General features: G+C 37.8%; 1 protein-coding gene across 1 annotated transcript in view; it reads right to left on the bottom strand.

Annotated features, from left to right (window-relative positions):
* Positions 1 to 27,186, bottom strand: part of INTU (inturned planar cell polarity protein) — a 91,739-nt gene that overhangs the window by 38,990 nt on the left and 25,563 nt on the right. The window contains exons 4-8 of the mRNA XM_067530172.1: positions 18,490 to 18,693; positions 12,909 to 13,027; positions 7,709 to 7,798; positions 6,131 to 6,208; positions 4,719 to 4,908 (exon numbers count right to left, since the gene is read on the bottom strand). Coding sequence (XP_067386273.1) covers positions 4,719 to 4,908; positions 6,131 to 6,208; positions 7,709 to 7,798; positions 12,909 to 13,027; positions 18,490 to 18,693 — 681 coding nt within the window. The remainder of the gene's footprint in view (positions 1 to 4,718; positions 4,909 to 6,130; positions 6,209 to 7,708; positions 7,799 to 12,908; positions 13,028 to 18,489; positions 18,694 to 27,186) is intronic.

Below are 27,186 nucleotides of genomic sequence, written 5' to 3'. Positions count from 1 at the left end.
ATTGGCAGAAAATCCTGGTATTATGAACTTCTTCAGTGCAGCCTCTGTGGTCTACTAGGGTCTGCCTAACAATGGAGTAATACCCCGTGTGGTTTATGTACTCACATACTCTTTGAGGAGGGCAAACAATGGGCACATGAGTCCCATCAGTGGCCCTGGTGCAGTTTGGAAATCCAATTCTCTCCAAGCCAGCGATTACTTCAGGAACATCTTTAATGCCTGCCATCTTGGGGTAAACTGCACGTCCGATTGCCTCAGAAACCTCTGCCATCACTTTACCCACAGTTGACTTTCCAACACCAACTGGTAGACAATGGACTCGTAGCAATCTAGGGTAATCAGCTTCCTAACAGCTATAGCAACCCACTGCTAGACTGGCATGGGCACCCTCATGCATGTGTCTTGATGCTGGAGGGTCAGAACAAGCTGCTCACAATGTTCTGGAAATGTAGCTTTCTTTATGTAAAAGTTCTGTACACACTGTTGGACATCATATGAATGAGTATATGGTCCCACCAGTCTGTGCTGGTGGCCCTACTCCAGAAGGCCCCTGGTCTATGCAGGGGGCATTAGCATCATAAGCAGCATCATAAGCATGCTGTGTCATAAGCAGCATCAGCCAATTCAAGTCTGCCATGTCTGTGTCGTCTTCCATCCTTAGCTCTGTCAGGTACCATTGGTGGATCAGAAAACATAACTGGAATGTCCACCAGTGACTATGGAAGCTTTGCCCATTTCCTTAAACAAGAATGAAAGTGCAAGCAGGAGACATTCTTCTAATGGTAACTCCTCCAGGTTGCTGGCAGTGTGCAGAACAAAATGATGGCTTGGCAGGATGTTTTGGTGGGCTGCTCAAACTTCCTGTGACGCATGGGGATGGACAATCAAGTTTTTCCAGACTGAACCATGAACAAAGGGCAGCAACAGTCACATTCTGGGAGGAACTTGGAAGTCTGGGTTATGGTTGGTTGGACTTAGGCCTGCATCCTGTGGTGTGGACCCTGGTACCCTGGGCCAATTCTCAACCTAGGCTCAGAAATCAGTGTAGACATTCGAGGCCTGGGGTCTAAAATCCAAGGTTTGCTGACTTAGTGGAACCACTGACCCTGGGTTTTTATTGCAGTGTAGACATACCCTTAGACTCTTGCTTTAGTGCTTTGTCAAAGAACTTCTTGTGGCTGTCCTTCACACCTTCAGGACAGGAGCACAGTAGTGTCTGGCCACAGTTAGTGACATTCAGCTGACTGAATATGCCTTAACAGGACCTTGGATTTGTAGGTGTGATAGATAACAGCAATGAAAAATGAAGTTCAACAATCACCTTGGTCTACTTTATTTCAAAACTAAGAAGAAATTTGGCTGGATTTTCAAAACATTTCAGTCACCTTTACATAAAAGCAAGGGACTTTCCTTTTCACACAGTGAGTGAAGAATGGTCTAACTTGGGAGGATGGGAAGAATGTTTGCAGTATGACTGACTCAGAAAGTACTTTTACCAGTGAGCCAAGGGAGGACAACAGCACCATTTTTTGAGTCATTACAGCCTGACACTTTGTGAGCTGAAGTCACCACCCATCAGGAATAAAGCTTTCTACATAAAAAAAACTAAGTACACAGGGATAGAATGTATATGTACTTACACATACTTACCTATTCTGTCAGCTCTATATCAATGTCACATACCACTGGGGCTTTCAAATGGGACTAGGGGCTGCAGAGTAATTGGTCTACCTTCACTAAGGTTGCAAAAAGATAAAGTAGCAGTCAAGTTGCACCAGTGAGATGCAGCGCATATATATAATCAATGGATATGTCAGTCAAGGAAATCCAAATTTATACAGGACTTCCATGATCAAAACATACTGTTGTATTGCCTATAATGGGGTACTTGGACTTCTGCAAGGCACTTGACTTAGTATTGCATAACATTGTGATTAAAAACAATAGAATGATATAAAATTAACAGGACACACATAACATGTATTAAAAGCTGGCTAGTTGATATGTCTCAGCATGTAACTGCAAATACGGAATCATCATTAAGTGTTAACTAGTGGAGTCCTGCAGGAATCTGTTCTTGACCCTATGCTATTTAACATTTTTATCAATGACCTGGAAGAAAAGATATCATCACTGATAAAGTTTTCAGATGACACAAAAAATTGGGGAATGATAAATAATGAAGAGGACAGGTTATTAAAGCACAGCGATCTGGATTGCTTGCTAAACTGGGAGCAAGCAAACAATATGCATTTTATTATAGCTAAATGTAAATGCGTACATCTAGGAACAAAGACTGTAGACCTTATTTTCAGGATGGGAGATCCTATCCTTGGAAACAGTGACTCTGAAAAAGATTGCATGAATAATCAGCTGAACATGAGTTCCCATGTGATGCTCTGGCCAAAAGAGCTAATGTGATCCTTGAATGCATATACAGGAAAATCTCAAGGAGTAGAGAAGTTATTTTACCTATGTATTGGAACTGGTGTGACTGCTGTATCCAGTTCTGGTGCCCACAATTCAAGAAAGATGTTGATAAATTGGAAAGGGTTCAGACAAGAGCCACAAGAATGATTAAAGGATTAGAAAATCTGATTTATGGGACCTCAATCTATTTAGTTTAACACAGAGGTTAAAGGGTAACTCGATTATAGTCTATAACTACCTACATGGGAAACAAAAATTTAATAATGGGCTTTCAATCTAGAAGAGAAAGGTATAATACAATCCAATGGCTGAAAGTTGAAGCTCGACAAATTTAAACTGGAAATAAGTCATACATTTTTAACAGTGAGAATAATTAACCACTGGAACAATTTACCTAGGGTTGTGGTGGATTCTCTATCACTAGCAATTTTTAAATGAAGATTGATGCATTTCTAAAATATATTCTCTAGGAACTATTTTGTGAAGTTTTATGGCCTGTTTTATACAGGAGGTCAGACTAGATGATTACTATGTTCCCTTCTGGCCTTGGAATCCATGAAATGATATGAAGATGAAAAGAAAAAGATGGAGAGTGGTAGCGCGATTAAGGGATATGGAAAATTTTTGTTTGTTTGTGTTTAAACACCCTCACACCCTCTCTACTGTGGTCTTTTAACAAATATTTTTATTTTATATCCTAAATAGTCAGCTCCCTGCCTGCTTTTGGAAGCCTAAAGGTTGCTCATAACAAAGGAAATTGGTCTTTTACTCTTAGAAAGAAAATGTAATAAAATATATACTGCCATCAAACAGAGGTTATTTCATTTGTATTCAATGCTCAGGTAAAGTTGAGTTTCTTGACCTCTGTAAAATCAAATTAGAATGTTTCTCTCCTTCCTTAGTTACACTTCCATATAGTTAACAGCAGACACAAGATAAGGTAAAACAAACTAGTTACCTAGTCTAATGTTTTGCTATGTTATAAACTAAGTTTATACAAAAGTAAGTGTTTATTAAAAACACAAAACAAGAGCTGACCTATATACATACAACATAAAGAAAAAAAATATTTCAGGAATAACTTTTGTAATGAAAGCCCAATTACTGGTCTTTACCCCAAATGCATTTCTATTAAATTTCTTCCCAAAACTCTCCCCAAAGATTAGGTCCTTTCTACACTGCAAAATGTACTATGCTGGGGCCATGTATTATAACAAGATTGCGGGCCAACTACATTATAGTTTGAACTGCATATGTGGGAAGAACCAAATCATGTTGGGACCATGCTACAGAACCTGACCACCCATAAGGCAAGACCATGCTGTATTATAAAACAGTTGTGTTCCTGTTGTGTTATAACACATTGCTCCAGCACATTAAATTCTGCAGCGTAGACATGAGGTAAGCCGGAGAAACGGTAATAGTAGGGCTTATGGAAACAGATTTAGGTCTAGTAATTGGCTTTTGATTACAAAGTTATCCTTGAGGTTCTTTTTCTTTACACTGTGATTTTCCTTCTGCTGTGGGGGAATTTCCAGTATCCCCAACTTTAGCCTTTCAGGAAGATTCAGGAAGAAGAGGTTTAGATGTAAGACTCCAAGCTCTCTATGCTGTTCAGAATACTTCATCTTTTCTTTTCAAACCCTCCACCACCTTGCAGTTTAGTGCAGAAAACCAAACATCCTGCCTGAATCTGAGGGGAATTAGACACAGAAAAATGATGCATTGAAGCTGCACCAATGTGTTGCCAAACAAATGCCATGTGACCATCTCTTCAGATTTTACAGCAGCTGGCTGCAACTCTCCTGCAACACAAATTGCTCAAATAAAATTTTACATTAAAGATTAGAAGATTGCCCACTGGAAAAATGTTTAAATGGTCAGAATGAAACAAATGCATGTATCATCAACTGTTTTTCCTACTATATTTGCTACATATTGAAGACGTTTTTGTTAAACAAGGAGTTTTGTTAACTTCTTTTTGTTCATCTTCTCTTTTTACCTGATTTTTGAGAGACGTCACTAAGCTTTGTTTACAGCAGCACCTGTTGCCTATGGAAATGTAGGTGGGGTTCCAAATTCAGCATTATTGCTCCACAGAAGGAGCAGATAGGAAGAAAAGATGGCCTGGGTTAGTGGAAGCCCTTGTTTCAATTACACCTCAGAAATAACAGCAAAAGCTATCTTGGAAAGAAACATAGAAAATAGTTTGGTAAGTAAACTGCTTTTGTCAAATGTTTACCCTGTCATGTAAAAGTCCTTCTTAAGAGATTTGCAAAGGAGATTACCTTGATTTCTTGTGGCAACGTTAGCCAGCGTACCCCTGGTAGATTGTCTAAAAGCAAAGCACTGCAGCTATCGTAGTGCTGAGCACTGGGGCTGGCATTCGAGTTGAGTCTGGCAGGCTGAATTGCTCTCTGGAAGAACAGGTTGAAAAAATGATCCAAGCGAGAAACATTTTCCACCTGGCAAAAAGCACTGAACAAACATAAACTGGAAGTTAGAATAACATCAAGAGACTGGTAACTTGTCTGTATAACCCTCTATTCTATAGCAGATGCTTCAAGGCAGGATACTACATTTGGATTAAAACAAAATAAAACAACCTCCCCCCCAAAAAAATCATCCAGTGTTAAACAACAAAAAATACAAGGCTGTTACCCCAATACAGTACATGTATCCAGAATATGAAAAGGTTTGCTAGAAAAACAACTAGTACTTCTTAATACCAATAGTTTTGCAGTTTACTTTTTACAGCAAATTGCAGATTTTGAGATGAGGCTCTAAAATACATTAATCTCTTTGGTGACCTGGATGACTCTACCTGCTCCTTTTCTTTAGTCATCTAATTATTTTTTTATTTACCTGCCATAGTTTACTATTGTTTAATACATGTCAATCAAAACAATTTTAAATACAAAGATAATACTGTGTTCTTTATATTATCTTCAGAAAATGAGAAAAAATTCTACTATTCCAAATGTCTCTTAAAGTTTGATTCTTCTCTGAGATACATGTAAATACATGTATCTTTGAAAACTACCCATGTATAAGCAGCAATATATGCATGCTTACTGAAGTAAACATGAGACTCAATCTTATGACAAATTATTCTGCCTAGAATACAACATATTTTTTTTTTTTTGCTATTTAACATAGGAATAGAAATAACTATTATGATTTTCATGCTGAAATGAATACAGTTATACTAACATCATACACTGGCATTATTACTGAAAATTGCAATAGCTCTCAAAATGTACTAGGTGATTTCTGAACACAGAGGAAGACAGTCTCTGCCTGAAGTAAAGTAAAAAATTATGGACTGTACATTTTAGTAAAAATCTAATACTATGATTCATCTAAAAGTCTACAAGAATAGGTCCCACTGACTTCAATGGATCTTATGACATGCCTAAAGTTAAGCACATCTTTGCATGATCAGGACCAAAGCTGTTTAAAATAAAAAGATATTGCTTATCAAAAAAGGTTAAAAGAATTTTATTAGAGTAAGGTTGGAACAAAAAAGACAACATACAGATATCAGGCTTCCAGTGCTGTAGAATGCAAAGTGCAAAGTCATGTAAATAAAGCCATGTAAATACAAAAAGCAAAAACACTTGGTATGAAAGCTTGCTCTCTTGTCTGAGAGTTAATCTCAAAATTAGTTATTAAAAATAAATTCTTTGGAAGCACTTACCTGTCCAAAGAACCATACATAAATTTTAACGTTCTGACAACATCTGTAATCATGTTCCTTAGCTGAAAAAGAGGCACACTAGAAAACAAAATAATTGTAATCTGTGTTTACAATATGATGAAACGCATCCTGGAGAAACGGAGGGCTAATTTCTTTATTACTGCTAGCACCAGTAATTCACAATTTCTAACCCACAGGCAAAACAGAATAGCCTGTCCCCACTTAATAGAAATTAAAAATAGAGTAGCTCTATTAGGTCATTCAGTCTATCCCCTGCTGATGCAAAATGTTCTTGACAGTACATTTTCTAGTGTCTTGTCTGGTCTTGTTTTAAATATCCCAAGAGACTAAGTTTCCACCACTTCCTTTTGGAAAATATTCCAACACTTCTCAGTAATTATCTAATACCAAAGTGCTGTACTGAGGTCACTTATTTTTTGACAATTTGTTTTACAAAATATACCGTGTACAATATTACTAGTATAGCCTGATGTGTTACAATAAGTAACAAACAATTGTCAAAAGAAAAGGCATATTTGAATCAAGTTTATTTGCTTACTAATTTGAAAAGTTCAGTCCTTTATAATGGGTCTCAAGATAAGTACTGTTGATACACAGGGTCCTATAGTAATACTCAGCAATACATAGTGTTTGTAAAACGTTCATTATTCCTCAGAACATTCCTTCCAGATGGCTAGATAAGTATTATCCACATTTCTAGATGGAGAAACTGAGGCATGGAGACTTTTTTTTTAAGTGTCTTCTTCACATTTCAGAATTGTATAAAAACTTTAGTCATTAGCTTTTTAAAATAAACAAAGTACAAAAAAACCTAACAAAAATAAAAATATTTCTGATGTTTCTGTACTTAGTGGGATGTACTAAAAATCAAGCATCCACAGACAAAAAAAATTAAAAACTGAAAAAGTATTTTCTCCAGTAACATCCTCCTCTCTCTCTCTTTCTCTCTCTCTCTCATGTGTGCATGTGCACACCCACACAAATACATACCCACAAACTTAGATAGCAATATCCAATAATTGTCCTTTAAGTGACTACTCATTGTCACACAGAGATCACTTGGTAGAGCTGGGAAAAAGAACATGGGTGTTCCTGCCTCCCAGATTATGCATTATCTTCTACTATTATTGCTGTTGTTATTTGTACTGCAGTAGCACCTAAAATCCCCAGGACTGGGACTCCATTCTGCTAAACTGTGTACATAGAGAATGAATAGAGAGAGTCCCTGATGCAAAGAAATTACAATCCAAGAAAGATACAACACACTAACTATAATTTTTTTCCCACATAAATAGCAGTTTTTGTTCAGATGATTTCAAGTATTCATAAAAGTACTAATTTTTTTCTGTGACTTAAGATAGTTCTGTAAAGTTCTTGCAGTGATTTTCCATACACTTCAAGATGAATAATTACTACATAGGTGTATAGTTACCAGCCACACAACTGAAAACACAGCTCTATACATATATTAAAATGACATAAGAAAGTTACTATTCCCAGGTGGTTGCACACTTCAAACATCTTCTAAAAAATAAATACACTATGCTTAAAACTCACCTTTCTGCAGGAAGGCCAATCACAAGCAACTTGTCAGATTCTTTCCAGTAAACCACCTGAACCAATTTCCCACATAAAAAAAGTGATGAGCTAGAAAAATAAAGCCAGAATAAAATGTTTACTTATGCTTTGTCAAGGGTCATACTTTATTCTGAATGTTAATATATAAAGTTTCACGTTCACTTAAATACTGAGCATTCAGTTGGGTCATACAACTGCATTTATAATTATGGAATTTGCAGTGCACACTCTACAAGTTCTTTATAAGTTAATCAACTATTTTACAATAGACTTTTTAAAACAAATTGATAGGAGAACAATAAGTGTAGATATATTTCTTAACAGTTCCACAAATGGTTACAGAGAAAAACTGCTAGATATCTTTCCTTTTTTTTCTTAATACAGGAGGTTACTGGGTAAAGAAAAGGCAAAGAAAAAAATTTCCAGAGTGAAAACAAACTAAAAATATTTTCCAGTTTTCAATCATTTATACCAATGATATTTGCAAAACAGGTTAGTCCAATGGGCACTGGGGACAGTCAAAATTCTCCACCATGTGGGAGCTCCAAAAGGCACTGTCCCTCAAGTCCCACAGCTCTCCTCAAGTCCTTGCCTCCTCATTGCCTCTTCCTGATTACTTTGGAGTCACTATTGAGAGGAATGCTAGCTTTGCACTGCCAAACTGGACCAGGAATAGACCACCAGATCTGGTGACAAGAGTTTAAATATCTGAAGAAAATGTGTCACTGCACAGTAGCAAATAATTTACTTTTAAATATTACAAAGTGAGCATATTGTTAATGGTAATGAGCTTATAGACAGCAGCACTTTACATTCAATGTACCTTACAAACTGCCATATAAACTATAAGTATTTATGAACTGAATGTATAGGGCTCTATCTATAGGGAACCACTGAAATGCAGTCATTTGTATTTAATGGTACAAAGCAATACTCTTGTACATAAAACAGGTTCAGATCAGAAATGCAGAATACTTTTTCCAGTTGAAACTACTGGGAGAATTTAGTCAGTCCAAGTATAATGACACAAGACACCAGGGTTAAAGTCCCTATTGTTACAAAATGGGCAATGGGACAAACTGCCACAAATAATGACTTGCTTTATGTTCTAATCAAAAGACTTCTGTGGTAACTCCACACCCCACGTGGGAACCAAGTACTGTGTCAGAGAGATGAATGCCACCTACTGAATAATTGTCATCTCTTTCTGAGCCATTTAGGTGTACTTTAGAGGTCTTCCACCTCAGTATTGGTCTAGCCTGACCATATTTAGCTTACAAAATTAACAGGATTTCAGCACAAGGTAGTATGGCTACAGACCATGGTCAACATTCTGGGCAAAGTTTTCCGTGGTCTAAATCTTGGTTATAGTTTCATCTGAGAGATCCCACAAGTGACTTTGGCTCTTAAGTCTCTTTTGAAAATAGGACGTCAGCACTTTTGAAACATTTTACCTGAAATAATGACAAAGGTAAGCCTGAATTGTTACAGTATCAGTGTATTAATCATAGAAATATAGGGAGAATGTACATATTTTAAATGGAGAGTGAAGTGGGACAAAAAACAGAGTTGGAATTCAATAATCTAGTTACCAAATTGTCAAAGATTAAATATAAAACCAACAGATCAAGTTTGTTGGTTGCTGCTAAACTTCAAGATGTTTTAGATGACTTTAAATACCTCTCAGCCTAAATAACTCACATTGAGGAAGATGGTCTTTGTGATTAAAGTACTGTATTGGGACTCAAGAGATCTGGGTTCAATTTCTGGCTCTATTTTACTCTACAAAATATAAAAGAACAATGCTTAGGATAGCAACGACAACTTCACATAAATTTCATAGATTTTGAGAAGACTTTTGACAGCATTCATAGGATCAGCCAATGGCGTATTCTGCGGGTTTATGGAACCCCTCTTCATATAATTAACATAATTAAAAGCGTCTGTTCCAACTCTACATGTACTGTTGGTCACAGTGAGCTCAGCTTTGAAGTTAAAACAGGAGTACGGCAGTGTGTGTTATGTCTGCAATCCTCTTTAACATTGCCATTGATTGGGTAATGCGGCATACAATAGAAGACATTCCAAGAGGTATTAAATGGACACCCTTCTCATCCCCTGAAGACTTGGACTTTACAGATCTTGCTCTCTTATCGCATACCCATCACCATATACAAGAGAAACATATTGACTCAACATATTCAGCCAGCAAATTGGACTGACAATCAGCCACAATAAAACAGATATCATGACTTTTAATAGTGCCTCACCATCACCAGTATGGATAGAGGATTATGTTTTCACTAATGTAGAAACATTCATAAACCTGGGCAGTACCATCAGCCAGGATGGTGGAACAAATCAGGACATTTGGAAGAAAATAAATAAAAGCAGGAACACCTTTAGGAGCTTAAATAAAGTATGGAAATCATCAAAATATAACATCAAAACTAAACTTCAGTTTTATCAGAGTTGTGTACATTCAACACTACTTTATAGTGCAGAATGCTGGGGTATGGCAAAGTATGATATGCCCAAGCTGTCTTCATTTCATACAATCTGCCTCAGAAAAATCCTCCATATCTTTTGGCCCAGAATAATCTCAAATCAAGATCTATTCATACAGTGTAGCCAAGAAGATATAAGCACCATCATTATCAGAAGGTCTTGGAAATGGATTGGCCATATGTTTCAGATGATAGCTGATTCCATCACCATAATAGCAATAAAATGGACACCTGAAGGCAAGCGAAAACGAGGTCACCTGAACACAACACGGCGAAGAGTTGGGGAAGTTGAGCTGAAAAACCTGGGGCACAGCTGGGAAACCATTGAAAGACTTGCCAGAAACAGACAGGAGTGGAGGAGCTTTGACGCTACCCTAAACGTTAGAGGTGTGATGGGGGACTAACTAACTAACAATCTCCCTATGCCTCAGTTCCCCATCTGTAAAACTGGAGTAACAATGCTTTCTAAATCACATGACTGCTGTGACAATTAATTCATTCATGTTTGTGAAATGCTGAAATACTACTGTGATGGGGGTATGAAGCCAGAGACAGACTTAGCAGGTGTAATATCCTGCAGTTACAATGGTACTAAAATTTTCACAGATCACAAGATTTCCAACAAGTATTACTCTCCCCTCCATTCCTATTATAGCCTTAGTTTAAACAGCAACTTAAGATATCATTGTATCAACGTGAAATAAAGTCATAGTTTAGTGTAAACCTAAAAAAGCAAATAATTTCAGTTTTCAGTGTCTCTCCATGACTAAATCACTCCATCACTCCATTTTGATTCAATATATATAATAGTCAGTAGTGAATTATTATACTACTCATTAGTATAATATTAATTATATTAAATAAATTAAATAAATATTATACTATTATTATGCAACATCTGAGCTGAATGAGCTGGTGAATTCCAGGAGTGGGAATATGCAGGCGACACTCGAAGAAGTAGTAATGAGTTGCACAAACTGGAAAAAGTCATAGCCTTCCATCATACTTAGGCCTTATCTACATAGGAAAGATTTTTCTATGTAATGTCAGGTGTAAATTGCAATGAATATAGTTATGCTAGCATAACCCCCTGCCACATGTAGACACTTTTATTTTGGTACAACAATGCCTTTTTTCAATTTAGCTTATGGTTTCTTGGAAGGGATTTAAACTGAACCAAAAAAAGGCACTCACACCAGAATAAGTGTGTCCACACTGAGGATTATACCAGTATAATTATATACCTGTATAGCTATGCCTGTATAGCTGGTACAACTTTCCAGTGCTTCTCATGCTATTGTGCACACATAAATATATTATAGACCAGAACATCAGTCATTGAAGATTAACATTTATAACTCTGACAAGCTTGATACTTAGACACTTATGGACTGATGTGACTGGCACAGTATATTAAATCAGGGATCAAAAGGGAGTAACATGAATTAAAAATGGAACACTATTTCTATTTTGTGAAGATGACTGATCCTCATTATCCCTGCTTTTCCTCCACTTCCTATTCCCAAAGATTTCTTCTTCCCATTTTACACAGCTTCATTAACTTCTCTACCTTACATATAACCAGGGTCCCATGTATTCTCTGGCCACATCTACATTTGGAGGTAGGGTGTGATTCCCAGCTCATGTAGACATATTCTCACTAGGTCTCACTGAGCTAGTGTGCTAAAAGTAATGGTGCAGTCATGGTAGCATGGGCAGCAGTGATATGGGCCAACTGCCCTGAGTATGTACCCATGGTGTCCAGGCAGATTTATAGTCAGGGTAGCTAGCTCCTGCTGTCACTCGCCGTGGCCTGTGTTACCATGACCATACCACCCTTTTAGCAATAAGAGCTACTGTGAGTATGTACATCTACGTGAGCCGGATATCATACCCCCTGCCCCAAGTGTAGATGTACTCTCTGATTCTAAGGCCGTGAAATTTGCCAAGCAAATGCATTCTACAATTCAAGCTTTCAGTTTTTTAAACTATTATATCCTAGACTTTATGGCTGGGAAGAAAATCTTGAACTTGAAATGTGAACTAAGTTTAAAATTGTTGCAATGTTGCCTTCTTGAGTCTGTAAATAAGCTTAAAATAATGGGTGAGATTCTGTGCTGCACCTCTCAGATGATGCAATTATATGCTGTGAATATAAAAATCTTTGGCATATCAAAAACAAAACTTGTGAAATAAAATTAATTTAATATCAAAATTAATAAACAGGAGCTACTGTATGGATTATCAGTTTTATATTTAACTGAATTAAAATCTTAGTTTTTTAATTTAAATGAAGCTGCTGCAGAATGTCCAGTCTACTTTATTAAACTGCTACAAAATCTAGATCAAACTTGACTGAGAGTTCATAAGGCCAGATCCACAAACCAATCACCTGTGATACATTACATATTATACTAAATTTCTAACCTCTGGAGACCTAAAGCAAAGAAACAGCCCAATATCACATAACCATTCACTGTACATCCATATTAGGCAGACCAACTTCAAGCAGGCTGTACCAAATAAAACATGACTGATTAGAAGGTAAACTCATTCTTGTTTTGACTAGGCATAATTGCAAAGCCTGATGTACAGATATTTTTTTCTGTATAAAAAAAAAGAAAGGGAAGTTAAAAAGTAAATAAAAAGGTTTTGTATTAAGTTGAAAATACCTGATAATGTGGGCTCCTGTCACATTTTCCAGCATGTCACAGAGTGTGAGAAATATTCCTCTCACACTTTTCAGCTTTTGGGATGCTTCTGATATGGGGTATTGGTAAAGAATTTCTTGCTGTCAGGATATCAAATTACTAGTTAGTTGAACAAAGGAAAAGATCATTAAGGAAAAAGAATATCAGCAACATCAGTTATTTTAGACCTGACCATTTTTATCACATACCTTCACAGTATGTTATCGAGCACTGGTTTGTCTGGGCACTTCCAGACCTTGCTACAAACCTGCAAAGTTTTGAAGCATGTGCATATTTCTGTTTGTAAATAAGGTTTTTTGTAAAACTTTACTATGAGGGCAAATATATACAAAAATTAAAAACAATACGATTGTAGCATTTCTCATCTTAGAAATCTTTTAGTCATTTTAAATAACAACAGCCCTGTGGAATCAGATTTGTTCATGTTTGTACAGCTCTGTGAACCCCTTACTCACAATGGTGAGCATTTACTCATACTAATAGAATCACTGCCTTCTTTATTCCCCAATTATGAGTTGTGGGTTCACAGCCTCTCTAAAGATCAGGCATACCATAAATAACATATAACATAAATAGATGGTCTTTCTACGTATATGTCACTGATCATATATCTTACATATAGTGCAAGATATCGGTAGGTACATACCGAAAAAATTCATAGGTCATTAACAAATATGGTGCTGAGCCGAAGTCTGCCTGAGGGCAAGATGTTGCAGGATCAGTAATTGTAGGGCTAATAAATCTTTAGGTAAACTATTTTATTTATTCTTTCCAGTCTTTTAAATTCCTAGGTTCTTTAAAGGAAATGCTGTAGTTACTAGTTTTACATAACGGTTATATTAATTACTTCAGCAACTTTTAACTTAAAGCACTTTTGTGTGGGAATAATAAAGTAAAGGATAATGCCATACTTGGTGCAGTTTGGCAACCCATGAAATGTACAGAGCTAATAACTGATACCTACAGAGATACTGCAACCTATACAGTGTTTTCACTCTTTATTAGATGGCCTGGACATAATCTTATTGAAATATCAAATCTACCCAAGATAAAGCAGCCAGGAGATACTATTTTAAATGATCTTTCTTAACAAATAAAAGCAACAGTGAAGTCATTAACTTTTTTTATTTCCTATGACAAAGCACATCCAGACAGTGCCAAAATTTTGTTGGGAAATTTTCTTTTCAATCAGATTAAAAGAATTTCATGTCTCACTATTGAGAGAATGGGCAAGTGCTGCCACTCTCATCCAATTTAATTAGCTCTATTTTTAAATACTTGTTAGCAACAAGGATTTTCTGCATCAACTTCTCACCAAGAAAAAAAGCCTTTTCTAATTACAGCATTGCAATGGGTTAGAAAAAAAAATCTTTTCTTTCCCTATGAACAGGGACCTTTAGAGTGTTTGCTTGAGAAATAACCATACACTTTCCCAGGGAAAGAAAAGACTAATTTAACAAAAGATCTTAGCAGCACCATCTATATATTAATGAGTTAGCAAGGTTTAGTACCTATCACCACACAAGCAGATCAGTTGTCTTCAAAGGAAGTTGAAAAGTGTCATTTTGTCTAAATGGTGCAAAGGCCAAGGACAACTGAATTAATACATGAGAAAGTAGTTAATCTTAAAAGAATACAATATTTTCTGAACAGAACACTAAAATATTGCATGGAAATATTCTTTAAGTGTCAGTAAGTCCCACCTTTTCTATGTCCATTATCCTCATTTCTCATATAATGAACTGCAAAGAAACAGTTTGCTTTAATCAGCGCAATCTTGGCACCAAGAAAGATGGCTGAAAGGATTCCTGTCAAAATAGAGCTGACCCGCTAAAAACCTCCCATAACCTTCAAAGACAGGACACTGACAAAAGATGTATTAAGTTGTCCTTACACCACAGTGAAAGGAGACAATAGTCTGCTACTCTGCTGTACACAAGAAGACTGTGAGCTCTGCAAGATTAATTCAAAAGCTATTAAAATAGGAACTATTACTGCAGAACTTACATGGTAAGTATTTGTAAAAGCCAACAGGGTCTCATTAGTTGCTCAATAATGCTTGCTTTACACAGAAACTAAATAAATTCGTCCTATGCTGATATCAATCATTTAGAGTAACATTTTCCTCTTAAAACATGAAATCAGTGGAAGATTGTCCAAGTACAGAAAGTTATTACAGTGGAATGAAATATTTACTCTGATCTAAAAAACCAAACTGGGACCTAACCTATCATCTGAATCTGTGATTACATGGAAGACTTAATTTCCTTGTAAGCAGATGACTTTTACATTATGATACAACAGCCAGAGCTCTGTGAGGTTTAGGATTATTTCATTCTGCTTTTGGGTGCCCAGGGCTCATAAGTGAGAGAAACTAGTCTAAACTGCCAATATTTACTAATGCAGCTAAATGTGATCTGCACACCAAACCAGCCACAAAATAGAGATAAAAAGCTCAGTAAAAAATCACTTATAGAAGATGACACAGATACATTTCTTCAGGTCTAATCCAAACTATTGTAAACTCTGGAGTTTGGAACAGCGTATACTTATTATTCATTTATTGTTAATAAGATAAAATTAAGGACAATTGCCTGCAAAAGGCATGGTGTCCTTTTGGTAAAGTGTGTTATTTAAGAGCTCAATTGTGCCATTTAGTCACGGCCAGGATTAGTGGCTGTTTAAGGTTGCACCATGACTGGGGGTGCTTGGAGAAGAATTTCTCCCTGGAATAGAGGGGAGCAGGCCTGCTGCAACCTCTCTTTAAGGGTTTAGTTTACTACTCCTCATACTGTACCAGTCCTGCGTCACAGAAAGGTGTGGAGAAGGGACAGGCTAATGTTGCCATGGGGGGTAGCAAGGGAGTGGCCCACACATACCTAAGTGCAGATACTGTAACTGTGTCCTTACACTCTTCCACATCTACCTATCTCCTTATGAGGAAGCTAGTAGCTCTGAAACCAATAAACCTTGGTTATCCTTGTATTTTTCACTATTTTAGTAATATTAAGTTTACATGTTTCACCAAGACAATGCTGCCTCTTTCTTTATAAGGCAACTGTCTCTAGCTTTACCCTGAAGTCTACATTGGATGAATAGGGACAAGGAGCTACAGCCTTGGATTTTGTACTTTTCATAAACTTTTTAAAAACTGAAAAAAAATTAGCCATTTGTACCATGCTGTAAGTGAACTTTGATTAAACTTATTTTTATTCCATTGCCAGTTGAGAGAACTTTTTACATTCTTATTGTGGGAAAATACTGAAGTGAGACATGTTCTGAGATTTTCTGTACATTAATGGGATCAGTCTTAGGTTGAAAAAAATAGCAGAAAATGAACCAGAGTGGTCCTGAAGCTGAAGGATTTATAAAAGACATTTGTATAAACTACTTTGTACCAAAGCCACCTCTGATGGTGAAAGTGTAATCTCCTAAATGATATGCGAGAGGCCTGAAAAACAAAGCTTACAGTATTAAAATACAGCCTTTATCTCCAATGGGGAGGTTGGAAGGGGGTGAAGAAGGGGAGAGAGACAGTGTTTTCTCAAAGAACATTACTGGGTTGCAAAGTCAAGCACAGCAAAGTTAGGAAATGCCAGATTTATAGTGGCCTGTGCAGCCTTAATTCTGCCCCCCTTGTCTGTCCATCCTGTGCACTAAATAAAACAGGAATACTGCAGAAAAAATAATATGCGACAGTACTGTAATGCATATACACAAGGGGCTGAATTAAGGTTGCACAAGTAGCTGTAAAACTGACATATCCTAACTTTCAAGAGCTTGATTTTGCTGTGACTTTCTTCTTTAATGTAAGGGGCAGGAGCAGGGGTTAAGGTAATTTCTTAGGTTTCCCTCTCCCACAGAAAAGAAAAACAAATTCCTTTATGTGCAACTCTAACAGATGCATTCTCAGAAGGAGTTGAACCCTAAACCATTATCATTGAAGCAAAGACCTCTATCACTTAAGCTACTGGATAAATTGCATTAGTTGGCAACTGGAGAAAGTTGTTATCCCAGTGGAGGGATGGACTAGTAGGTCCAGAGATTAGTCAGTGGCAGGAGAGGGAAAGAACATAGCTTGCTACCCTGAAAAGAGTCTGCTCCATATAATGCCCCCCGAGTGGGGGGGAGGGAGGAATGGGCCCCGGCACCCTGTTTGCTGTCCAATGTGATGTCCCTACGGGGGCCCCTGGAATCATATGTTGGGTCCAGGGCAGGGGTAGGGCCCAGCCCAGCTATTTTTCCCTGCTTGCTACAGTCATTCCCAGTACAGTGTCTGCTGTTGCTGCTTTGTCAACAGAATGAAACCAGGCTTAGAATGTCCGTGTGTTCTGTTATACTTGCACGCTGAACATTTTTTCCTGACTAACATAAGTGAGAGAAAGGAAATGGCAGTTCTCAACAGTTTGTATCTCAGCAAAAACTGAATGGAATCTCATAGGATAAAGAAAGGGCATTTCTTTAGCATGAGGGTGTTGTCCTTGCCTAACATCAATGGACTGCTACGAACAATGGAAATGTTAATGCTTCTCAAAGAAGGAGTCCCATTAATTCTTTTTAATGGAAAGTATTAGGCAACTTAAATATGGGAGTTGCTACCAGCTTCTCCCATAAAAAAATTGGGATGAATTGGGATGCTTTTTGCTTGTATAGTGCTTTACATTTATAAAGTAATGTTCAAAGCAGCATGATAAGAATATGACAGGTAATGGTTAAATCCTGAAGACGTTCCTTCGCACTTTATTTGCAAGGACCTAAGATATTGTTCTTTATCAGAAGATCTTCAGCAGTGCAGCAGTGATTCAAAATTCAATTAATGATTGCAAGTTGGACTCCTAACATTTTCCTCGAATTTCAGGCCTGACTTCTGTAAGAGACAATAATTTTGTGGACACTTTGACCATAGAAAGGAGTCACTTAGAAAAGTATTAGCAAACATAAGGTACCTTTATTTAAAGTCACATTAAATTGACATAATTACAAATTAGACTTGGCAGAATCTGATTTTTAATACTTTGAAATTTAGACTAATATTGATTTGTATTTTAAATTTTTAACTATTTAAATTTTTACAGTTGCAAGAAATTAAGGTGGGGTTAGGGCAGCACTGGCAGCGGGTGTGCAGGTGATTCCCAGCACTGATAGAGGGCCTCAGGGCTTTCTGCGTGGCCAACGGGCTGAAGATACCTGGGCACAAGTTGCAGGGGAGGCGGCAGTCCTGGCCTGGCAAAGCAGAGACCCCCAGGGCTGGGCCTTCTAGCGCTATAGCTCCACTGTCATGGCCCTGCTCACTTGCTGCTATGACAGCAGGGCTGCAGAGAGCTCTCTGCATTGCTATAGGGCTAGTGACACCCGATTCCTGCAGGTGCAAGATGTAGGGGGACGCTGCACTCACACTGTTACCAATAGATTTTTACATCGATCTCAGTTTGTCAGCTGAAATCAATATTTACTGACATCTACTGATTTAAACTGAATCCTGCCAACCCTAATTATTACACATATCCTTCGTGTCTTTCGCTTCATTTGGTTGACCACATACCTCATCCTTAGATGTTTCAGAGTCCAATTTGAGTGTGAGATACATAATGATATGAGGCATGCCTTGGATAGCCAGCTGAAGGTCTATGTTATCTTCTCCCCATAGAAGTTTGACAAGATTGTTCTTAGCCGACTGTGCCTGTTTATATCTTTGTTGAGATGTTCCTTCAAGCTCAAAGACTGAAGTTTCAAATGTAAGTTTCACCTATTAAAATAATTAAATATATTATAAAAATGGGGCTGTACCTAAAGTCATGTTCAAATATCAAATAAATAAAAATGTATTTTGGTCAAAAGAACAGCTATAATCTCTTCAATCCTTTTTTTATGGCAGAGTTCTCTACAGAAAAATTTTTAAACACATATCCAAGACATAATAATTGAAAAATCCCTGCAGTTTGAAGAAAGCCATTTATACATTTAATATTATATAACCATGTATTACCAATGACAAAGCCAGCTATTAAATGTTTTATCAACCATGTGAACTAGGTATTTTTTTATATTTGATTTTTATGGTTTTAAAAATAGAAAAATACACTTCCTGTTCTGGATTTGAACATACAATCTTAGCACTACCATTTTGAAACATTAATACATAACTTGTTTCAAAATTGTAGCATTTGCACATTTACATATTCTTAAGGTACTTTTTTAAGAGTATTTCCTTAACAGTTTAAACACATCAGTTTAGAAAGGTACATTAGTGTAATGTAACCCTATCTAAATTGGACCACAGATCACCAACACCCTTTTTGTAAATGTTTAGAACTCAGTGGCCGTTGAATTATTCACCACAAACTAACTTGCCATTATATTTTCATTTTTCCTTGCCATATTAATTAAAAAAAAAAAAAAAGTGTTGTGCTGATTTATGATTAGAAGTTAACAATTGTCTATTATATACTATCAGCAGAAAGCACAAACATTTGTTGTGTTGCCTCCTGTCCCAATTCTTCTAAAAGTCAAAGCACTACAGAACACCTTGCTCTCGAAAGAGTGTGGCACTTTCATTTATAAAAAGACAAAAGATTAAGTTAATTTTACAAAAAATTGAACAGTTGACAGCTACTTTAGATGACTTTCTTAAAAATGGGTACAATTTTTAGCTTTGGGTATGTACATTGGAATTTTAAACAACATAAAATGCAAGTATAAATTTGGTTTGGAATTGGCGTCTTCATTTTTCAAAATTTATTTTATAAATCTGCATCTTTATTATAGTAGGCTTATTAAAGTGTTTTAATGATTTCTAAAGTTAGCACCCATCTCCTCACCCTTACCTCCTCACTTGACTTGCATCCCTGGTTCAACATACCCACTCACCAAATGGACATCCACTTGACATGATCTTCACCAAGCAATCCTTTCTCTCTGATCTCTCTATTCCTCCTTTCTGAACATCATCTGGTATCTTTCAGCATCACCTACCTGCCCCCTCCCTCTCACAGGCCCGTCAGTGACTTCTAATCCAGGAATGATGATGACTCCTCTTTTGCTCTCCACGCTCTCTTCCCTTTCTCCCACTGACATGGTTGTTAATTTTCTCCATGCTTCGCTCTCCTCCACACTTGTCTCTTTTGCCCTCTATTCTGTCAGTTCCACCCACAGGTCTGGCTCATCCCCAATACCTTCTTCCTTCACTCCTGCCTTTACACAGCTAAGTGTGCCTGATGGAAAATATGTGACCCCACTGGTATTTTCCACTACATGTATGTTCTTTCCTCCTTCGGTCTTCCTAGCCAAAAAATTCTACCTCATTTTCAAGGGATACACCTATCTATCATCTCTCAGATACTGAGATGTTCACTTTCATCTTCACTTTGCCAATGATGCCAGCCTCCATCAACCATTTGTTACATTTTCAAATAGCTTTGTGGTTTCTCCAATGTTGCCCCTCAGACATGCAAGTTCCCCATAAACATCCACAAAGTCACCTCATTGTCCTCTTTCAAATCTCCCATTTACAACTCTCCTTTGCTGTGAGGCCTATAAAAAACTTGATAAGGGTATGTCTACACTTCCGGCTCCATGGCGATTGATCCCAGATGGGCTCTCTGGTCACGCTGGTAATCCACCTCCCCGGAAGGAGTAAGGCTGCTTCAACAGGAGGGTGTCTCCCATCGACACAGCGCCATGAAGATGCCGCAGTACGGCAACGTAAGTATGTTGATGGGAGATACGCAAGCTATATAACATATAACATAGCTTGCGTATCTCCCATCGATCGCTGGTGGCAGAGGCCAGAGATGCAGCTGATGTACTGAGACCACTATTTATCATGCTCTCATCGTTTCTTTAGACTCCCCCATTTGTCTGAATCTACCCCTTGTTTCTTACCATACACAGAATGTGCATTTTTTGGGGCATGGATAATTTTTTGTTCAGTGTCTAGCACAATGGGACCCTCATTCATGAGTGATGCTCCCAGTTATGCTCCCAGATTCTACAACTAATAAAACAACAACATGGAGTCTAGGGATAAGTCAATATGATGCCACAAAGTTGTGCATGATCTTCCCACCCTTCCATATGGGATAGGGGAAAATCGTATAAGACAATCCTGTATCTTCCACGCTTGGCTATTCCCTTTTCCATTCAAGTAGAGTTTCTGGTTAAAGAAGACATATTAAGTCACATTAAGAAAAACCACTTGAAAACCACAAAAACTAAATATCCAAAAAGATGATTTCTATTATGGACAGAGATGGTAGTGTCACCTAGTTAAGGTTACCTGACACCTCTCTGTTATAAAACCCTATTTTCAGCAGCTTATAACTTGCCAAACTTTAACTGTTCAGGCTGAAATTTTTCATGCCAGGTATCTGCCTCTGACTGAATATTTTTGGAAAATTTCAGCTAAAATGTTTCAGTGATTTCCAAGAGTGCAGTTAGGGGAAAATACGTTGTCTTGCCCATGTTAAAATTTTTTTACAACCATTCCATTGAGAAACTCTAGAATCTCTATGCTTTTGGAGCAGGGACGGGCCTTTTGCTTACCACTTACCAAATTTGGCCAAGCTATAAGCCTCTGAAAATCACAGTTTGCACAAATTAGAAGTTTATTAGGCACTGGCAACATTCTCATCTGCACTGAGCATGCACCACCCCAACAATGCAGGCATTAAGTAGAACTTTCCAAGTAATTACCCCACCCTGCTACCAGGGGCTGCTGTGGTGCTAGGCACCGGAACTGAGAGTAGGGAGACAATCTTTTTTTGTGCTCTCAATGTTCCTGCTGCTGGCATCCAAGTATCATGGAGGAGAAGGATGAAGCCCTCCAACTCAAATGCAGAGGGTTGAGGTGCAGAAAGGGGGATAGGAGCACAAGCTAGGCAGAGCAGGTTAATGGGGACAAAGAGGGCAGGGAGCGAAGGATTCATAAATCACTACAGCACACTCCACTTCAGAATTGAACTCAGGATTCCTGAAACTTAACGTTCTTCTGCTTTCCAGCAAATGCCTGTGAAAACCATTCACAGAGTGTGTGGCTTGGTCCATACAGTGGACAACAGACCACTCCTGCTACCAGATGCTCCATTAACTCATGTAATAGAGGTCTGTGCTGGTGATATAAAGGACACAACTCCATTGATGACCTACGTGAGAGTCAGTATCAATGGAATGTCTGTTTTTTTAAAGTTTGCTTTAAAAAAAAAAAAAGTAGGAAATTACATACCAAAAAATCAACATGTTAAAAAAAAAAAAAATGTTGCATTGTTAAGTGCTGAAATGTTAGGAAGTGCCACATTAAGGTTGCCGACACAACCTTAATTAGCCCCTTGTATATATTTGTTATAATACACTCCTTAAATAAATGTTTGCAAACTAATTTTTCTGCAGGCCACTGACTTACTCAGTACACAGTATGTAGCTGCTGTAGGGATGAATCAGAGATATGTAATGAATGAGACTGCTGTCTGTAAGAATCCTGCCTCATTTCTTGCAAAAGTTAGAAGATATGTAGTGAATGACGCAGATGACTAATGGCAAAGGGAGAAAGGATGGTCTCATGGTTAAGGCAATTGAATGCTCCTCTTGAGAAATGGATTCTATACCTGCCTCCGTGCAGTTGCATACCATGGGTCTCCGGCGCCGGGGGCCAATACTTTCTTTGTGTCCTCCCCGTTGGCAGCAAGGTAGCGGCGCCCCATGCGGGGGAGGGGTCTGTGGGCCCATTTCCCACTCTCCCCCCTCACATCTCCCTACGGGGGAGGGGAGGGGGGGACAGGTGCGGCTGGGAGTGGGAATGACAGGCAGATGCTCCTGGGCCGCCTGGCAGTCAGGGGGTGGGGCTGGGTGATGGGCTCTGGTCCCTATGGCTCCCTCGTTGTGCCCAGTGCTGGGGCAGAGGGGCCAGGAGAATGCTTGCTCCCCCCGCAGTGGGAGTCCTTGGCCTCCGGCAGGCCTGAGCTGGGGTCGGTGTGGCTGCCAGGCCCTAGCCACCTATGACTGCAGGGGGGGCTCCTCTGAGGAGGGCTCGGCTGGCGCCCCCCCAGGCCGGCGCCCAGGGGCATTGCTCCACCCCTGCATGCCACCCTCAGTACACCACAGTCTCTCCAGGCAACTCACTTAAACCACAATCTTCACAGGTGGTCACTAACTGCATGTTTCTAATTTTCTGGGTGTCTAATTGGAGACACCTGGGGGCCAGATTTGTAGAAATAGTGAGTACTCACAACTGTAAGCCAAGTAAATGGAAGCTGTGCTTTGAACATATGAAGTGCTATACAGTGCTTAAAAACAGGCCTTCGGTGTCTAAATTGGACACTCAAAATTACACACACTTTTGACAATTTCAGTCTTAATTTCTGTGTCTCAATTTCCCATCTATAAAATGGAGATATTAATATCACTTCACCAGGATGCTGTAAAAATAAATGTATTAATGTTTGCGAAGCACTCAGGAACTATAGTGAGAGCACCACAGAAAAGCCCATGAAGAATGTAATAATTATGTATTCAGAGCAGAGTTTGAATGATGTGTGTTAAATAAGACTGGGGACGCAAATGAGGAGGATATAAGGAAATATTGAATTCATTGAGCTCATTAGGTGAGCACCATTCATTCTGTGCACTGAATGAGGCAGAAGTCCCGTGGAAAAACAGGTGATTAATTATAGCCTGTATCAAAATGCACAAGTGGTCTATATTAAAGTTGCATGGGCAACCTTCATTCTGGCATTTCCTAATTTTTGAGTGCCTGACTTTGCAACCTAACTAATATTATTTTCACATAGTTTATTTGTATGCAATATCTATACTTACTTTGAAATCATTTTGATATACTCTAAGCAGCTGGTAGTACCACACATCCAAAATTCTGCATCATCAATTTTATATATACAAGTCACAATGACAAATTTCCTGCTGGTGTACATAGGTGCACTTCATTTTTTGTGAGCAAATGGCTGTAAGCCTCAGGGTGATGGCTAAATTCTGATATTCTGTCTACTTAAGATTTCTCTGTAATTTCAAATATTTAAAGATACTCTTCAGTCTCTCTCCTGATTGGTTATACAGCATTGTTGTGCAATATAGGAAAGCTGCCACCTTTTACTGTAGAAGTGGTTACATTACAGTGAAATATGACCTGATCTCCAGCAGTGGTGAAATGATTAGTGAACCCCTGCCACCACAAGCAAAACTTTAAATAGGCCCTCCAATATGTAAGTTGCAAGTGACCTTCTTTCTATGTCTTGCATCACCTTTTGTCACCCACAATTGCCCCTTTTACCTTCAATCATTCGCTTCCCTACCATCCTGTGTCTGGGAGTGGGGAGCAGCCTAGAACTCTAGCTCTCTCAACTCTGGGTTTTAAGAATAGAAGTAGCTCAAATAGCAGAGCTGGAACATGTGGGACTACAATATCAGTGCTGTAGGTCACAGGCAGCTCAGAGAATCACCCATTTTAAAAGAGATTATTTTAATGGTCACTCATTTAAAAAGAAAAAAAAGACACTTTTCCTTACTTCCCCCAAATAAAATAAATCAGGGTGAAGAAAGTCCATAGTCTGTATAGATATTCTGTAAAGTTTGCCAAGTGCTTTGGGATCTTTGGCCGAAAGATACTCCAGAAATGTCAGTTACATTCGCTTAACTGAATGTTTCCAAAGTATATGGTTAAAGCAGATCCTGGAAAAAGCCAGAGTTTTTCTTCTTACTATAACCCTTATGACTGTAGTATGGTAGAGCCTGTGTGGTTTGCAATAGTTTCATGGGACATGAAGAAACAGTCAGTCAAGTTGAGTTCAATTAAGTAAATCACTGTATTTACGTAAGCCTGTTCTAATACAGGTCCTGGTTTTCTTTTCTAAATAGTGATAAAAGAAAAGAAATGGGTCCCAGACTCATCAATATTCTTATGAGCAAAGCTAAACAGAAGTGGGTCAACACTAGCAGTGATCTGTGTCAAATTAAGTAGCAGCTGGTTTAGTTACAGCAAGTTAGTGTAAATGTTCATGATTCTCCCAAATCTTTCTGAGGTTGGGGTACTCAGTAGATCATGTTCAAGGACTGCTGCAAAACCTTCAGATATTCAATGATAATCTGGTTTGCTAAAATAAGAATATTTTTGTTTAGTTTTTTATTTATTTTTGCATTTCTCTACCTATTTTATCATTTGTATTGTGATAGCACCCAAAGGCCTCAATCAGAATCAGGGCATGATTGTGCTAGGTGCTATGGAAGCACACAGGTAGATATGTTTCTTGCCTGGAAAAAATAGTCTGATGTAGCAACTGTTTGTGGTGCTGGGTGGACTTTGATTCATTACTATTCTGCAATGGCTGTATCTATCCAAAAGTTGAGTAGTCTATACTTGCGTAAGAAAAACACAATAATAAAAGTATTGCTCACAGGCAAGAGAAACTATATTCACATTCACTGGGGGTAAAAGAAGTTAGAGAACTTTTTTTCTGAAAAGGCAGATAGCAAAAAGTTATATATTTTTTTTCAGATACTCCCAAAAAAGTGGAGAATTTGCTTATTATGGACTTACAACATTACAGTTTGTCTTATGCAGCGGCAACCTTCTTATAGCCAATATCTTTTGCATTGCTTAGCGAATGATAATACATTAACCACTCAGTTTGTGAACAAGCAATCTTTATTACTGAAGCTTGCAAACAACAAAACTTCTGTTTCTGCTGCAGCATGAACAGAATGTTTTCAATTGCAAAAAACCCAAACAATATATTAAAATTCTTCAGCAGTCTATTTAGGCAATCACTCTTCTGGCTTGACTTAGGCTGGTTCAGTTACTGGGGAATAATTGCACTTTAATAAAAGGTTTTGGAAAGCCAACATGAGAAAGAGTTATACATTTCAAGCAATCACTGTCTGCTTGACAGATTTACCGACCATGGGAATGTTAAGGCTGCATTAACATTAACTACTATAAAAAAAGTTTATATGGGATGACTGAGCAACAATATATACGCTCTAATTTAACAAGGATACAGTTAAGTAAGCATTATTTTCTGCTTTTCACATTCAGTAAATAAAAGTAGCTACAGCAACTCCCTATTTGGTTAAAGGCAGGATGTGACAGGGTTCTTCTACAGTGGAGTTCTGCCAATACTTGACCACAACTTCACTAGCAGTCAGCTCCATGGTGTCAAATATCTTGGAAACCTTCCTAAACTGACATACTAGCTGCAACTGCAGATGTAGGTCTACAAACACTAGCCCCAACTTTGCTGTAAATGACAGTGTGGTCATCTGAGTGTAATGACCTAGAAATAAAAAATTCTAGCTCCTGTTCACCTTCTAAATGGTAAACAGATATTCAGTATTATTACTTATTTTTGTATAACAGAAGAATACAGTCAGGTTCTCAATACACTATAGAAGTTTATTTATTTTATAGGAAATGTTTATCTGTAGGAGTTGATTTAATCATGAACTATTTGATCAATTTCTACTCTAAGTTCTACTTGAAGAAAAATTGAGGTAACATTCAGAATAGTGTAAATACACTGGGATGTACTCTGTGATGAATAAAAAGTTTAATTTTTAATCTCCATGTCTCATCTCACATTGTAAATCTGTACAATGTCCCTGAGGAGGTAGATCTAACCAAGTAACTTGAAATATGAAATTATCTAGGATGAAAACAAACAATTTCTAAGATAAAATAATTGTTTTAATAGTATGTATGTTTATATCTGCTCAGTGGCTCCTAGAAATATGGTTAATTTCAACAGTCTCAGAATAATGCACACTACTTGTTTTGGGGAAGGCTATCTCTGTCAAAACAGCATGCAGGAGTTCATCACACAGAGAATTAAGGAGTGCACATGTAATTGGGGTGGCTATTCACTGCTGTATACTCTAACTAGTTATAGTGTGTCAGGCAAGAGTTATAGTTTACAATTTGAACATGAACACTAATGTTAATGTTAAAATAGGAAATTTTGCTGCATAGCAGAAACATGGCTTTAGGAGAAATGAATTAACCTTAAAATGAAAAAATAACTAGCTATTGCATTTCACATTTGACTATGTGATATTCCAAACCAATGAAGCGTTACAAGATATTTATTAGAAAGATTTATAAAAATGAATAAATACAGATCAATGCATCCAGTGGACAACATGAAAAGGGAAATGCAAAATGCACTGTCACAAAAGAATCCTACCACAATATTACATTCTAAGTAGGAGAAACTGCTTCAGGGTCCTGAAGGAAAGTTAC

The sequence above is a fragment of the Emydura macquarii genome, unplaced genomic scaffold, assembly GCF_026122565.2.
Source record: "Emydura macquarii macquarii isolate MOO-44397 ecotype Brisbane River unplaced genomic scaffold, CSIRO-AGI_Emac_v2 contig_3044, whole genome shotgun sequence".
NCBI classification, from domain to species: domain Eukaryota; kingdom Metazoa; phylum Chordata; order Testudines; family Chelidae; genus Emydura; species Emydura macquarii.
The sequence above is the reverse complement of the archived record's forward strand: the minus strand, read 5'-3'. Positions and strand labels throughout refer to the sequence as shown.